Source organism: Chlamydotis macqueenii, chromosome 12, assembly GCF_036417535.1.
Source record: "Chlamydotis macqueenii isolate bChlMac1 chromosome 12, bChlMac1.mat, whole genome shotgun sequence".
In the NCBI taxonomy this organism is placed as follows: domain Eukaryota; kingdom Metazoa; phylum Chordata; class Aves; order Otidiformes; family Otididae; genus Chlamydotis; species Chlamydotis macqueenii.
The window spans coordinates 17,703,473-17,716,474 of NC_141567.1; the positions used below are offsets into that span (position 1 = coordinate 17,703,473).

The following is a 13,002-nucleotide window of genomic DNA, read 5'->3' on the forward strand; positions in this document are numbered from 1 at the left end:
ATATATTCAAACTTCCACTTCCATCGTTTCTATAAAACACACTGCCCTCATGGCTGTATGGTTTTTCTTCGATTTGCTGTTGTGCTCCCCCCGTTTTGGTTCACTGACTGTAGCCATTGGCTGAAGAACGCAAAAGGTGCCAGAGTATCACATTCATCAGTATTTTATAGCACTGTAGTGACTATCATTGCTCTGCTTTGGACGGAGGTACGGTCCAGGTTCTGCTGCAAAAGTTCCAGTGTCTGCCTTTATTAAATCATCAAAATCAGATAATCTGTATTCTCCATTAACTAAGTTGCTTTTTGCTGTCTTTTCTACTGAGCCATCCTCAGCTTCATTTTTTGCGGTGCCTGCTCTACATTTCTACTTTTCAAGAACAGATTAGTCAGTTTTATGCATCCTTTACATTATTACAAGTTTTCCCTATATTTATTATCTTTTGGTTAGAGATCGAGAAGAGAGGTTGGCAGCTCTTACTGCAGCTCAACAAGAAGCCATGGAAGAACTACAGAAGAAGATTCAACTGAAGGTATAAAAGGATACATTAGTTGAAAAACACATCAACAATATAGAATTTCCACAAAATTATTTTCTATATGTATGTTTTATTTGGTGAAGATGTTGCAGTGTGCTGTACAGTGTCCTAAATTATGTAACTTTACAAGAGATTTTTATTTAGACTTCTGCATTAGGAAGAGGATCTTGCTGTATAACATACACTGCGTAGTTTGGAAAGAACAAGACTGAGCTCTATTGGAATCCATTATTTTCAAAGCTTTGAACATGAGAACAAGTAAACCTGTACTTTCCAAGACAAGTGAAAGTAATTTTGAATTAAATCATGAGGAAAATCAATATGTAAAAACTCTCACACTGGTGAAGATAGTTCATGAAGCAGTCACGCCAGGTGCTATCTAAAGGTACTGAAAGTGATGCCATCAAGTGTGGCATGCTATTTCCTTTTGTTTCATGAAGGGCCTCAATTATTTCGTAAAATAGACATAAGGATTGAGCCTCGTGTGGTTCAGCTGAGTTGACTGTCCAGTTGAGAACCAAGATACCAGAAATTTTGAAGCTATATCTACTATTTTTCAAGAGATATAGACACTTTTTAAATGACAAATTAAGATTCTGAGGTAGAACTATTTATTAGTTTCAATTAATGATAAAGTATGTACTTTTTTTTTAATTCTAGGATGGTTTATGTGTATGTACAAATAATTTTTCATTTCAGTGTTATCTTTGCTCTGATCCCAGTCTGAAGCACCATAGCTACATTCACTTGTACTGTAAAATGCAATTTTGTTGTTAAATGCAGGTTCATACCCCAGCCTCTGATTTTAAATAATAGTTGAGATTTTGTTCCATTGTCATGAGAATTGGGTATGAAAACCCTCTGAAAGAATCCAGTGAACTGTACCTGCTACTGTGGATAAATAACAAGTAGCTTATTTTACTTTAATTTGTACTTTATGACTTCATATCTGTTAGTAAAAACAGCGCTATGTAAGTTACATATTTGAGGAACTGGAAGTTGAACTGATACTCTATACTAGAGTGTTTCATTAAGAACAAAACCAGAACTGAGATGTTAAATATAACAAAAAGATTTACAGAAGGATTTGCCACAGATTAGTAATTGATAATCACCTATAAAACAAAAATAATGCTGTTTTGGTTTTTAAATCATAGCCTAATGTTATAATGTCTATGATGTGCGGTGACCTTTCACAAATAAAAAATAGTTTCAGTTTAACAGAATTTCATCCTAACTGTACAATATTTGGTAATTCCCAATATTTCTTTGCATCGTTTAATTCCATTCAGTGTAATTCAATGTGTTTTTTCTTTGTTGCTTTGATTGTTTTCCATTCAGCATGATGAAAGTATTAGAAGGCACATGGAACAAATTGAACAAAGAAAAGAGAAAGCAGCTGAATTAAGTAGTGGAAGACATGCTAATACTGATTATGCACCCAAACTGACACCATATGAACGAAAGAAACAGTGCTCTTTGTGCAATGTAATGGTAAGTTGGACAGAGGAAATACTGTCAGAACTGCAAGGCCAACCTAAGCCTTGAAGTACAAATTATGCTTCATTCACAGACGAGAGTACTGCACACCAGCTGTGTCCCTGCTCTCCTCTTGTAGAGTGCACCTTATCTTGGATTCTTCTGTCTATAAATCAGGTGGTTTAGGGAAGGTCTGAAAGAACTGTAGAGTTGTAGGTCGAATGGAGAGTGTGGGCCGTACTCAGTTGTTAGCTGTCTCTTCTAAGAAAGACAAGAGTTTGGGAGCATCAAATGAAGACAGTTAAAAGCTGGATTTAAAGCAAAGGAAAGAATGTGGTTGTTTACATAGCAGGTAGCTGAGCTGTGAACACCTTGTTATACGATCCTGTGGATATTTGGATTTAATGTGAGTTCAGGGGACGATGGGACAAGTTTCATTGGACTGAAATTCACTGAAGGTTACTGAATACAGAGAAAGCACATCAGGCTAGAGAAGTTCTTGAACTGAGTTTGATTGAAGGCTTTAAAGTGTTGAAGGGGAGAATCAGTGTTTGCTTTGTCTCTTCTTTTACTTTTCCTTAGGTGTCTTTTTTTTTTTGTCGCTGTTGGAAGCCAAGCAATTTGCTAGGCAGTCCTTCAGTCTCAACAGGGCGTCTCTTCTTGTGTCTGCCCTTCCGTATGTCCCAGGAATGGTGGAGAAGAGGAAGCCATACGCTCACTGAGTAGGAAGCAGGGAGATCTGCTCTTGTTGATAACCAGTTTTACCGATTTGCAAAGACTATGCATTATTGAATAAAGCCTTATCCTACTAAACATTATTTCTCTGTAATTACTGAATTAAACAAGATTGCATGGGATCACTTCAGGCAGTACTGGAACAGAAACTCAGATTCAGCAGACTGAAGTCTTGTGTATTCACTGATGGTGCATTTCAGAATGAAAGTCTTATGTATGAAGTTAGATTGAAGTCAAAATGAGATGAGAAGCCAAGATTTTTTTTTAATCTTATATACTGCTGGCTGGCAATTAATTATGTAATTTACTCTTAAGTCCTGCATAAAACATGTTTCTGTAAATGAGCTTGAGCAGTACAGTACTGTGCTTGAAATTCTGAACATGCTCCTGACAAACTGGTGTATTATGTTTAAAATCCTGTTATTTATATATAACGGAATTATTGAGGAAAAAAATTACTATTAAGTCATTGTCATTACAGATATCATCAGAAGTATACCTTTTTAGCCACATTAAAGGGAAAAAACACCAACAAGCTGTAAGAGAAAACAGTAGTATACAAGGACGAGAGCTTTCAGATGAGGAAGTGGTAAGTTTTGTAATTTTTTTTCTATATTACCTCTAGCTTTAAGTGCCATCCAGCTGAGTAGCCTGAGAAAGTTTTGAAAATTCTTACAAAGGAATTGAACAGGAGTATTTGTGTTAGCATGAGAATAATAGTGCCTTTTTGAATATAGACTATCAATGAAAAAACGGAAGAAAAGGTGCATTCAAATACTTGAGGCAATTGCCATTTGAAATAGATTGTATAAAGTGTGACTAATTGCTTTTCTATTAAGCCAAAGGTGTTTTTATCTCACTATATTTATCTTTTAATCATAAAAATCTAGTGTGTTGCAGGTGTCTGCATTTTGCTTTACTTTTTTTTTGTTCCTTCTTGTTGCTTAAAGTATCTCTTTTAGGTTATCAGATGTGCTATCCTAATCATGAAGATCAATAATGCTGAAAATTGTAGTGTTAAATTACTTTAAAAAGTGGAAATGCTTTCTAAGTATTAGCATTGCTAGAAAGAACAATAGTTAGCTTTTCAGTAGCTTCTTAAGAAAAAAAATTGTATTTAGGGTGATTTTTAGGAAGCACTGAGGATGTTTTAGACTAAATCAAGAAGCTTTGCTGTTTTGAAGAAAAGATTTCTGAATGGTTGTCTGATTTAATTTCTCTTTGCTGCTGCCTGAATTGAACTACCATATTAAGTGAAGGCATATTCTATAATGCAAATTATAACAGTCAGACTTTGAGTTCTGTCTTATTCAAAAGATTTGTGAATGCCTGTGTATTATACCTGTCAGATAGAGGAAGAAATACTTTATAAGCCAATTCTCCAGAGCTGATTCAGATTTAACTTCAGTGTGTTTGGAAATCTGTTTTCAGCCAAGCTGATTCAAATTATACTGCTCAGTACTTCTGATTTTTGGCTGTCTCCTCCTTTCCTTCACAATTCTTGTTACTACTTTTATTTGTTGAAATCTTCTCTTCGTTTACAGCTTCTTACATCCAGTAGTAGCACCTTTTCGTTTCCTTTTTAAAAAGCTTTGGAGAGTAAAGTCTCTGAGGTACTGAAATCCAGAGAGGTGGTTATCACTGGAAAAACAGAAAAAGAACATCTGAGAGAGGCAGTTGTCTGGAGGAGTAAATTTTTGCTGAGTTGCAGTTTGCCTACCCCTTCCTAACATTAAGAAAAGTACATAAACTATCTTTTCAGTTTCTTTTTTCCGCTTTTACAGTGGTTGGTGGGGTGGGAGCTGTGTGGTTTTGGGTTTGGCTTTAGATGCCAGATTTACCTGATTGGATATATGGGAGAAGGCTTCATGCTGCATTTCTTTTCCTAAAAACAGAAGCTGTGATATTTCCCAGAATCTTTCATGTTGGTACACACACCAAAGTGTGGGCAATATATAATATTGACATTTTCTTATACCTATCTAGCTTTTGCTTGTATCTGTCTAGGCACCGGTGATTTAACTATGCTTCTTGCCGGTCAGCTGTTTCAGATAATTATGGAGGAAAACAGTAAACTAGATTTTCTTTTGACTGGGTGTTATACGCTATTCACAGCATCTAATTTGGTAGCCTAACAATTCCAGCTTCCAGGAAAAGGGATCACATTGTAACAGCTGCATTTGTGCTCAGTGGGTGAAAAAGAAGTTCCACTAGAGGGCACAGATATCTTGATTTTTGTGATGTCCAACATCATATGCTTAAATCTAGTGCTTTTCAGCAAAGCGTTTCGATGCGCACTGAAGATCAAGATTAAGGATAAATGTATGGGATTGCTTGAATGCATACTTAGTGCAGGAGCAAAAGGAGAGAACAGTTTTAACTGAATAAACAGCAGATTTAAATATCCATGATCAAGATGGTGCGTAGTATTCTGCATACCAGCAACATAGGATACTTCCCTTGTTAGATATTTAATAATATATTTATAGCTATATTTTAATTTGAGTATACAATTCTGGACTATACTATTGTAATCTGAAATGTCCTTGACCTAAGGCCCTCTCTGGTTTTCTTTTTCCAAAGAGCAGTAATAAGATATCCATGTTAGAGATATGGTCACTGTGAAGTAGAAAAGCAATTTTATTTATCAGACCAATCTGCTTTGTGTACCTCTTTATTCAGCATGCATAGTTAATGCCAAACTTTGTCTCCCCCACAACTAAAGTATTCAGTAACTTTAGTTAAGTTTTAAGATACTTGAGAAAAAATTTCCAAAGTATTTTATGGAAGTAAAACTGTATTCCAGGGAAGCATACTTATTCATCACTGTTTTCAATTTTTCAGTCAGTGAAGGTATCTGTAGTGAGAACACAGTTGTGCTACTTAAAGTTATTACTTGTCATCTGTGATGTCTTTAGATTATATACATCTTGTCTGTGACCCTTCTTCTTTGACATAAAAGATTTTATTTATATCACCTTTGACCTAATAAAATTTCACCTTTAACCTTATGCACTTGACACCTCAGATAAGTTACTCTTGATCTTTGACTCATATTGTGCGAAGCCTGTTAAGTAAAATAGGTAGCTGCCTAGAAGGAAAGCTTTTTTTTCATTGTAATCTGACCATAGAATTTCTTTATTATTACTTGAGAAATCACAGAAAAACTGAAATATGTTTATTTTGACTGTGTGACTACCACAGAAGGTAGGATTTAAGTATCTTCTCAAGACTTTGGAAACTGTTTTAAATAAGTGTTTGTATAATATGTCTTCATACAGTAAGGACTTTTGTGGGCTGATTATACTGTAAGCTAAAATTTAAAAGCTCTATCTAATGTTAATTGAGACTAATTTATCTGGGGCAGGTGGAAATCCAGTAGTTGATCTTGCCAGATATAAAAAGAAACAATTGTATTCTAGGTTTTTTTCCTTTTATTGTAGCATCTATAGATCCTGTAATTTTACACAAGTTTTCAGAGATAAAAGTCTACTTTATGTTGGAGCCTTTTCAGGTTTTCTGGCATTAAGCATATATTGTGCAAGAGCTGATAGCTAGTATTCAATTTTTAATCAGTAAGATGAGTTCACTTGTAAATGTGATGATTTGGTGAAACTCGCAAAGAAAATAATTCTGTTAAGAATTAAGACACTAAAAATTAAAAAAAAATATGGACTGACTTCTAAGATTGTGTGATGGCTTCATTTCATCTCCACTTTCTGAGTTTTCTTCATTTGGTTATTTGTTAGTCTCCAGCTGAAAAGGATGTAGATTTCTATTAGAGTGAAAATCTATTGATTTTGAAACAGTGGTCATCATATAAAAGCAAATTAAGTTCTATTCATGGTTTTTACTTCCTTTTAAACTTTTATTTTGTCCAGTCTCTTATAAATACATTCATTCATGTACATGGCAAAACACTTTCAGCAAGGTAGGCTTCAGACTAAAAGTTCTTCATTATATTTCTGAAACTTGCAATGCTCTCACTGTCCTACATCATTTCACCATTACCTTCAGTGGAGTAACAATATTTTGTCTACATTTTCTCTCTCTGCTTAAATGCATGTCGTCTTCTGTCAAACTTACAGCTTTACCTTCTTTTTATGTTGCCTTTTTCTGTGCTATTGATTTCCTGTCCCCTCTCTTAATATTCATATTACTTTCAGTTCAGCAAAAGATGTAAACGATGTATGCAATTTGATTTCATTGACTTCACTGGAATCAGTTAGTCCGTTTGAAGTTGAGACTAATTGTTTTGCTGAATCAAAGCCTGTGACACAGAGGGCTTTTGACGCAAAGGCCATCACTGAGAAGGTGCCAGCTGAAAGCCATGGGAAACGTAGCGACTTCATTAGGCTGAGGAGTCTGTGCAAGGACCTTGTAGACTTTTGCTCCCACCTGTAGCTCCTAGATTATGTATTTATTTTTATGTCCCTCTGCTTTCCCTGATTTTTTTCTTTGCCTTTCTTGTCTATCCTAGTTAGCGTTAGAAATACACGTAACACTGGTAATCCTTATAGCTTCCTTCTTTGAACCACTGTCCTCTTTCTTGTCTGCATCTCTTATTGTTTACGACTTTCAGAGTATAAATCAGATAATTCCATGCAGTATGTGAATGTTTCCAATAAGTGAAAGATACTTCTAAAAACATATGAAATAGATAACTTGGGGGGGGTTTGGTTAATTTATATAAGGTATGTGCTAGAATTTTATGTATTCCAAAGAAGGATGGAGGAATATTAATGAACCTTTGTTTGCAGATGTGAAAAATGTGCACTTTTTTTTTTATCAGGGAAGAAAACTAACTCTATTGTCATGATATAAATGAAATAAAGAACTTCTTAGAAATATATTTAGATTAAATGAAAATATATTTGATGGAGCAAAGAGATCGTTGTTGTCTGAAGACTGACAGTGTTAAAGTGTGGGGATTTATAGAAAGGCATGGTTGGTTAAGCCCACCCGCATTCTTTTTTTTAAAAAAAAAAAAGATCGCCAGTAAGTAAAGCTTACTCTGTTGTGTGGGTTGTCAGGCTGGCTGGGGTTGCAGTCCAAGCCTTTTCTGGCATAGGTCTGTCTAGATTGTAGCGGGGTCTGATTTACAGTGTGCATAACTGTGCTGGCAAGTTCCCCTGGTACAGACACTGTTAGGCTGGCAGGAGTGCGCTTTGGCCAGGATGTGGTGAGGGGCTGCCTCAGAAAGCACAGTTGTGCTGGTACAAGTTCTGTTCCAGCCGTGTAAGGTTTATAACTGGCACACCGCACGAGCAAAGTTGATGTTCATATGAGTTTGAATTTCTAAAAGCTTTTTAGGGGCGAGGGGTTGTTTTTCTTTAAGAAATTGAGCTGTTTTTCTCAAAGTTGTGTGCTGCTTCCATTATTTCTTGCAGAGGAAATTACTGAGGGAAAGAGATGTGGGAATGTTTTCATGCCTGACCGTTACTCTTCTGTATTTACAAGGAACTTTCTTGTCTAGAGACATAGTGATGCTTGGTGTGTGCTGATTATTTTTTCTCTTAATTCACTATGCTTTCATTAAAATTAAATTATATATAACAATTGGTTTATGGCTTCAGCCTTAGCAGTATTGGGGAAAAAGCTTTTTGTTTCCCCTTCTGAATCAGAGTGTTTTCAAGTTCTTCTGTTTAAATTAAGAATAGTATCCTATGAACTCCTTTGGTAACCTAACAGATACCTTGAAGGAGAATGGAAAATAATAACACTAAAGATTAACAGGTTTTTCATTTCATCTAATAGAGCAGTTTGAGGTATTTATACCTGTGCGTATGTGGTCTTTTAAAAACTGTTATGCAAGATTAATTTTCCCTTTTTTTTTTTCTTGAACATTCATGTGTGTTACGTATCTACTGGTATTGTGTTGCCAAGTGTGCTTTTAGCCATCTTTCTTTATTCTGAGTATCACTTTAAGTAATGAAAGTCCTTAGCATTCAGTTTTAAGCTCTTCTCTTGTATTTGATTATTCAAGAATAAAGCTTTCATGTGTGTCTGATTTTTTTCTTCAACTACAAACTCAGTGTGCCTATAGTCTGCAGCCTTGGTCTTATTCTGCTGTGTGTGCACTCCAGTCTCTTTCAAACATCTGTGACCATCTGAATGATCAGCTATGACCACTGTAGTACAAGGGGATGATCTTGACTCAGCTCTGGTGGTATATAATACTTAAATAATTGCTGGGTGATACAGTGGTGCGTGCAGTTTGGTCATATACTGAAAAATATTCCTGTTTCTTTTATCCACAGCATTACAGAATATAGACTTCATTGTAAATTCTTTTTCTTTTTTTGGCGTCTGGTTATAGTTTTCCAACAGTAGCCCATTTTTCTTTTCTATTGCTCAGAGGAAGCAATCTGTAAATCACTTAGAAACAAGAATTCCCCATCCCAATAAAGTCTCAGATTCTGATTGAGTTTGTGTAACTTGATTTTTTTTTTTTCCCTCCACCTTCCCACTCCCCACCCTGAGGAAAGGAGGATTATTTTTATTTTTATTTTTTTTTTTAGACATGTGTTGCTAGAGGGATGGAATTAAGCCAAGCATCTGGGGTCCATTTTTGTTTATGGATGTTTCTTATCTGTTGGGTACCTGTGGTCCTTTCAGCACAGGAACTCTAGCCTTGTAATTATAAATGCACTTGTCCTAGAAGAAGCTGTCATGAGCTATCAAGTAATTATAAAGTTTAATCCATGATGCAGCTTGCAGAAGGTCTCTCAGTACTCTATACATCAATTCTAGTTTTTTGTACTTTATACAGCAGTAGCTTCTTACCTTTAATATATTATAAAGTGTTGTTTTTCTTGGCAAAAATGTACATGATTGATTATTTATTGGCGGTGTCTTTAATTGTGATAGATGGTTGCCAACGGCTGCACCCTTCCTCCTTCTGGCTTGGATATCTTGAATGTTCACAGTCAGTAAGAAAAACTGCTGCTGGCAGGGCCAACTGCACTCTCATTTCCCCCTTTCTCTTCCTTGCCCTTGCAGCCAGATGATAATGTCAACGCCTTCCAGCTTGCTCCCTTAATCTGTAGAGCAATGCTTTCCATGTCCAGCATGCAGAGTTCTCATCCTCGTGGAGGAAACAGCTTTACTTTGCCTCGTGTTCTCACATATTGGAGTGACAAGTGGGAAGGGGAATTACATTAAAAATCTCCAGAAGTATCTGAACCTACTATTCAGAATATTATTTGCTGTTTCTCTTACTGGCAGACTGTTGTATTTATTGACGAGCAAGGTGACTGAAAGTGCACTCAGTATTAGCGCTAACTATAGTATTTAGTTTGGGCATGCTAAAAAGCAATATTAGTCCCTCGTTTTAAAAATTGAATCTTAATTAAATTCAAGAAGTGAAGGAAAAACTACTTTTACAATGAAATGTCAGTCCTCAGTTTTGAATGAATATAGAAGTTTTTTAATGCTCTACACTCACCTTCTAAAGTATGTTCTAGCATAGAAATGTGAATAATTAAAATCCTGATTTTGAGAAAATAACGTTTGAATATCTGTTACTTTATTTTTATAACCTGTTTCTTCACATATGAAGCACTTACAATAACTCTTATTAATGATAACAGGCAAATACCTATCTTATTTTGAATCTTCTCCATATTTTGGAGTGGATTGTCACTTGTAGTATTATAACAGTATTTGATCACAAACACTTGATCACTTTATGATTAAGCATTAATGACTGTGTTTCAAGCTGTCATTGGTTATAATGTTGAAAATTGAATTTTGCATTTGATATAACTCAGTTTGCTTCAGCATCTGTTTTCTATATTAAATATTGTCCTAGGTTATGAGGAAAAAAAGAAATATTGAGGAGTTTTGTTGAAACATAGTAAAATCATGAACAAATATTCCTGTGGTAACATGATTTAGAACTGAACCTTAGAAACCTCTTCAAAATTTGGCAAATAGATCCCTTAAGTGATTATATACAAGTAAGAAACCGTTATTCCTGACATTGGTAATAAATACCAAAAGCATTTTTAAATTATTTTCTGCTGTTACAGGATATTGTTTATTTTGAAACAAGTAAAGATGTTAATCCAAAAGCTGTCTGTAGGCTTCAGAATAGTTACCTATTGACTCACTGGAATATATTCCTTTTGTACCTTATGTTTATACAAAATACTGCTTGCTATTTATTTTTTTTATTAAATTGGTAAATGAATGACAGCAATTATTATGTGATATAACCTACTACAAGTAAGTCTTTATAATTTTCGTCAGGTTTAGTATTTTAGTGCTGATATGAGAGGGCAAGTAAAAACAAGTGTTCAAAGTTCTGAAGATTGAATTTAGATAAATAGCTAGAGTTCAATATTTTTGAAGTTGCCTTGGTCTGCAGAATTGGGTTAGAAAACTTACAAGAATGCCTTTTCTTTCCAAACTGGGGGATTCAAGGCTGGAAAGAATACAACAATAATAAGAATAACCAGTCTTATGGTATTCTGGCACGTCTCCTTCAGTTCTGGCCAGAATCCAGAAATACAGAAGGGAATGAAAATGCAAAATAATAGAGGAAAAAAAAAAAAACAACCCTATAAACTTTTCATATTCCAAGAAGGTAATTTTGGCTCAATTTTGGGGTGAAAGCCCAATACCCAGAAGGGTTTTCCACTTACATGATTTGGTGAGTTGATACATAATGGAAATGTAGCTAATAAAGCACCGGGTCATATGCTGTTTGAAATGGACTGTATGTTGGGAAGATCAGACCTTTACATGCCTGTTCCTAGACAGTAGGATTTCACTCCAGTGCTGCTTTGTGGTAGCGCAGGACCCTCCAGAGCTTATAGAAAGCGGCAGAAAATAACTTGATATACTGGGTGATGATCCTGGCCGCTCCTGCCAGTGACTGACTGGCTTCAGACTGGAGGATTTTCAGAGCCTTCCTTCCCTGGCTGTTACTGCTACGTATTAGAAGGAATATTGTGCTTCTTGAGAGCCAGCAAGGAGCAACATGCGCACAAGAGAACAGAGGATCTTAAGTTATGGCTGCCCTACAGCGACAGATGCCAGGCTATGATTTTCTTAGCTTGAGCTCCACCGCAATACTGCACCAGGCAGAATTCATAAAAAGGCAATGCTTGCCTAAAAAGAAAGTAAAGAGAAATAAGTATTTGTGTTATGTTCACTCCTCATTTTAGAATGAGGACATTTTATTAGGAAAAATTCTGTTCACACTTTATATCCTAATTTAATAACGTTACTATAAATATTTGCCGAGTAGTGAAATAGTAGCTCATGTGTAATACAGAGAGCCAAAAGTGTTGTAGTCAAAGAGATTGGGTAGGAAAATAATTTGGCAGTTTTGTTCTCCTTTGAGAAATACATATTTAGCCAACATTTAATCTGTCAAGGTCGGATATGTGGTGATTGTTGCCGTAATCAGAATGTCAAATGGAGAGACCGAGGTTCAGAATCCAGTTCATAGTGTGGTTTTCCTCATCCAAACTAACGTGGACTGTAGTCAACTGTATAGCATTTCAGTTTTTATAGTTTTGTAGTATTTGCTATACTCTTCATGGCAAAATTTTGCAATTATGTTCTGGAGTTTACTTCAGAGAAGGTTGATAGTAATGCTGTAATCCTTCTTATATGAACATGCCCTATGAGAAAAAGGGGTGTAATTCAGTGTATACAGAAAACTTGGTTATAAGATGTGCTTAGTCAACTAAAATTACCAACTTCAAGATATGAAATGAACTGTGTACTTCTTCTGTTTCAGGCAGTTGAATAGGAATAGGCAATAACCAGCAAAAATGTGACTTCATGGGTGACCTTGTTAGTTTTAGCTGTAATACCAGGTTTTGGAAACTCGCATTTCCCATGTAGTTTGCAGATGAGGCCCATCTGTTGCATTTGGAAGGTTTCAGGATTCTCAATGACTAAAAGTTAGAACAGTTGAAGATGGAGGGAGAAGAGAAGTAAAGCAAAGACTTTTTTGTAAATAATCTAATTTATATCTTGTCTGCTTTGTGGTGGCTGCAGTTTTACATGTGTGTTTAGTGTCGGTTCATATCGCCTTGCTTGTAGATGAAAGTACAGAAACTTGTACTGGTAATTTTTTTCAGTTGTTCTAAAAATGTCTTCAGTGTTACATAAAAATTATTAGAGGTCTACCTGGCTTGATTTTTGATATCAAATTGCATCTATGTACCAGTTACTTTTATGTTTTGTAAGCTTTTTCAGCAAGAGATAGTCTCCCTCTGAGAAACAGATACAGT

The 13,002-nt window shown here is 35.5% G+C and overlaps 1 protein-coding gene across 1 annotated transcript in view; it reads left to right on the forward strand.

Annotated features, from left to right (window-relative positions):
• SCAPER (S-phase cyclin A associated protein in the ER) overlaps nucleotides 1-13,002 on the forward strand; it is a 157,748-nt gene that overhangs the window by 60,097 nt on the left and 84,649 nt on the right. The window contains exons 18-20 of the mRNA XM_086757440.1: nucleotides 448-529; nucleotides 1,877-2,029; nucleotides 3,231-3,338. Of these exons, the coding sequence (XP_086613566.1) occupies nucleotides 448-529; nucleotides 1,877-2,029; nucleotides 3,231-3,338 (343 nt within the window). The remainder of the gene's footprint in view (nucleotides 1-447; nucleotides 530-1,876; nucleotides 2,030-3,230; nucleotides 3,339-13,002) is intronic.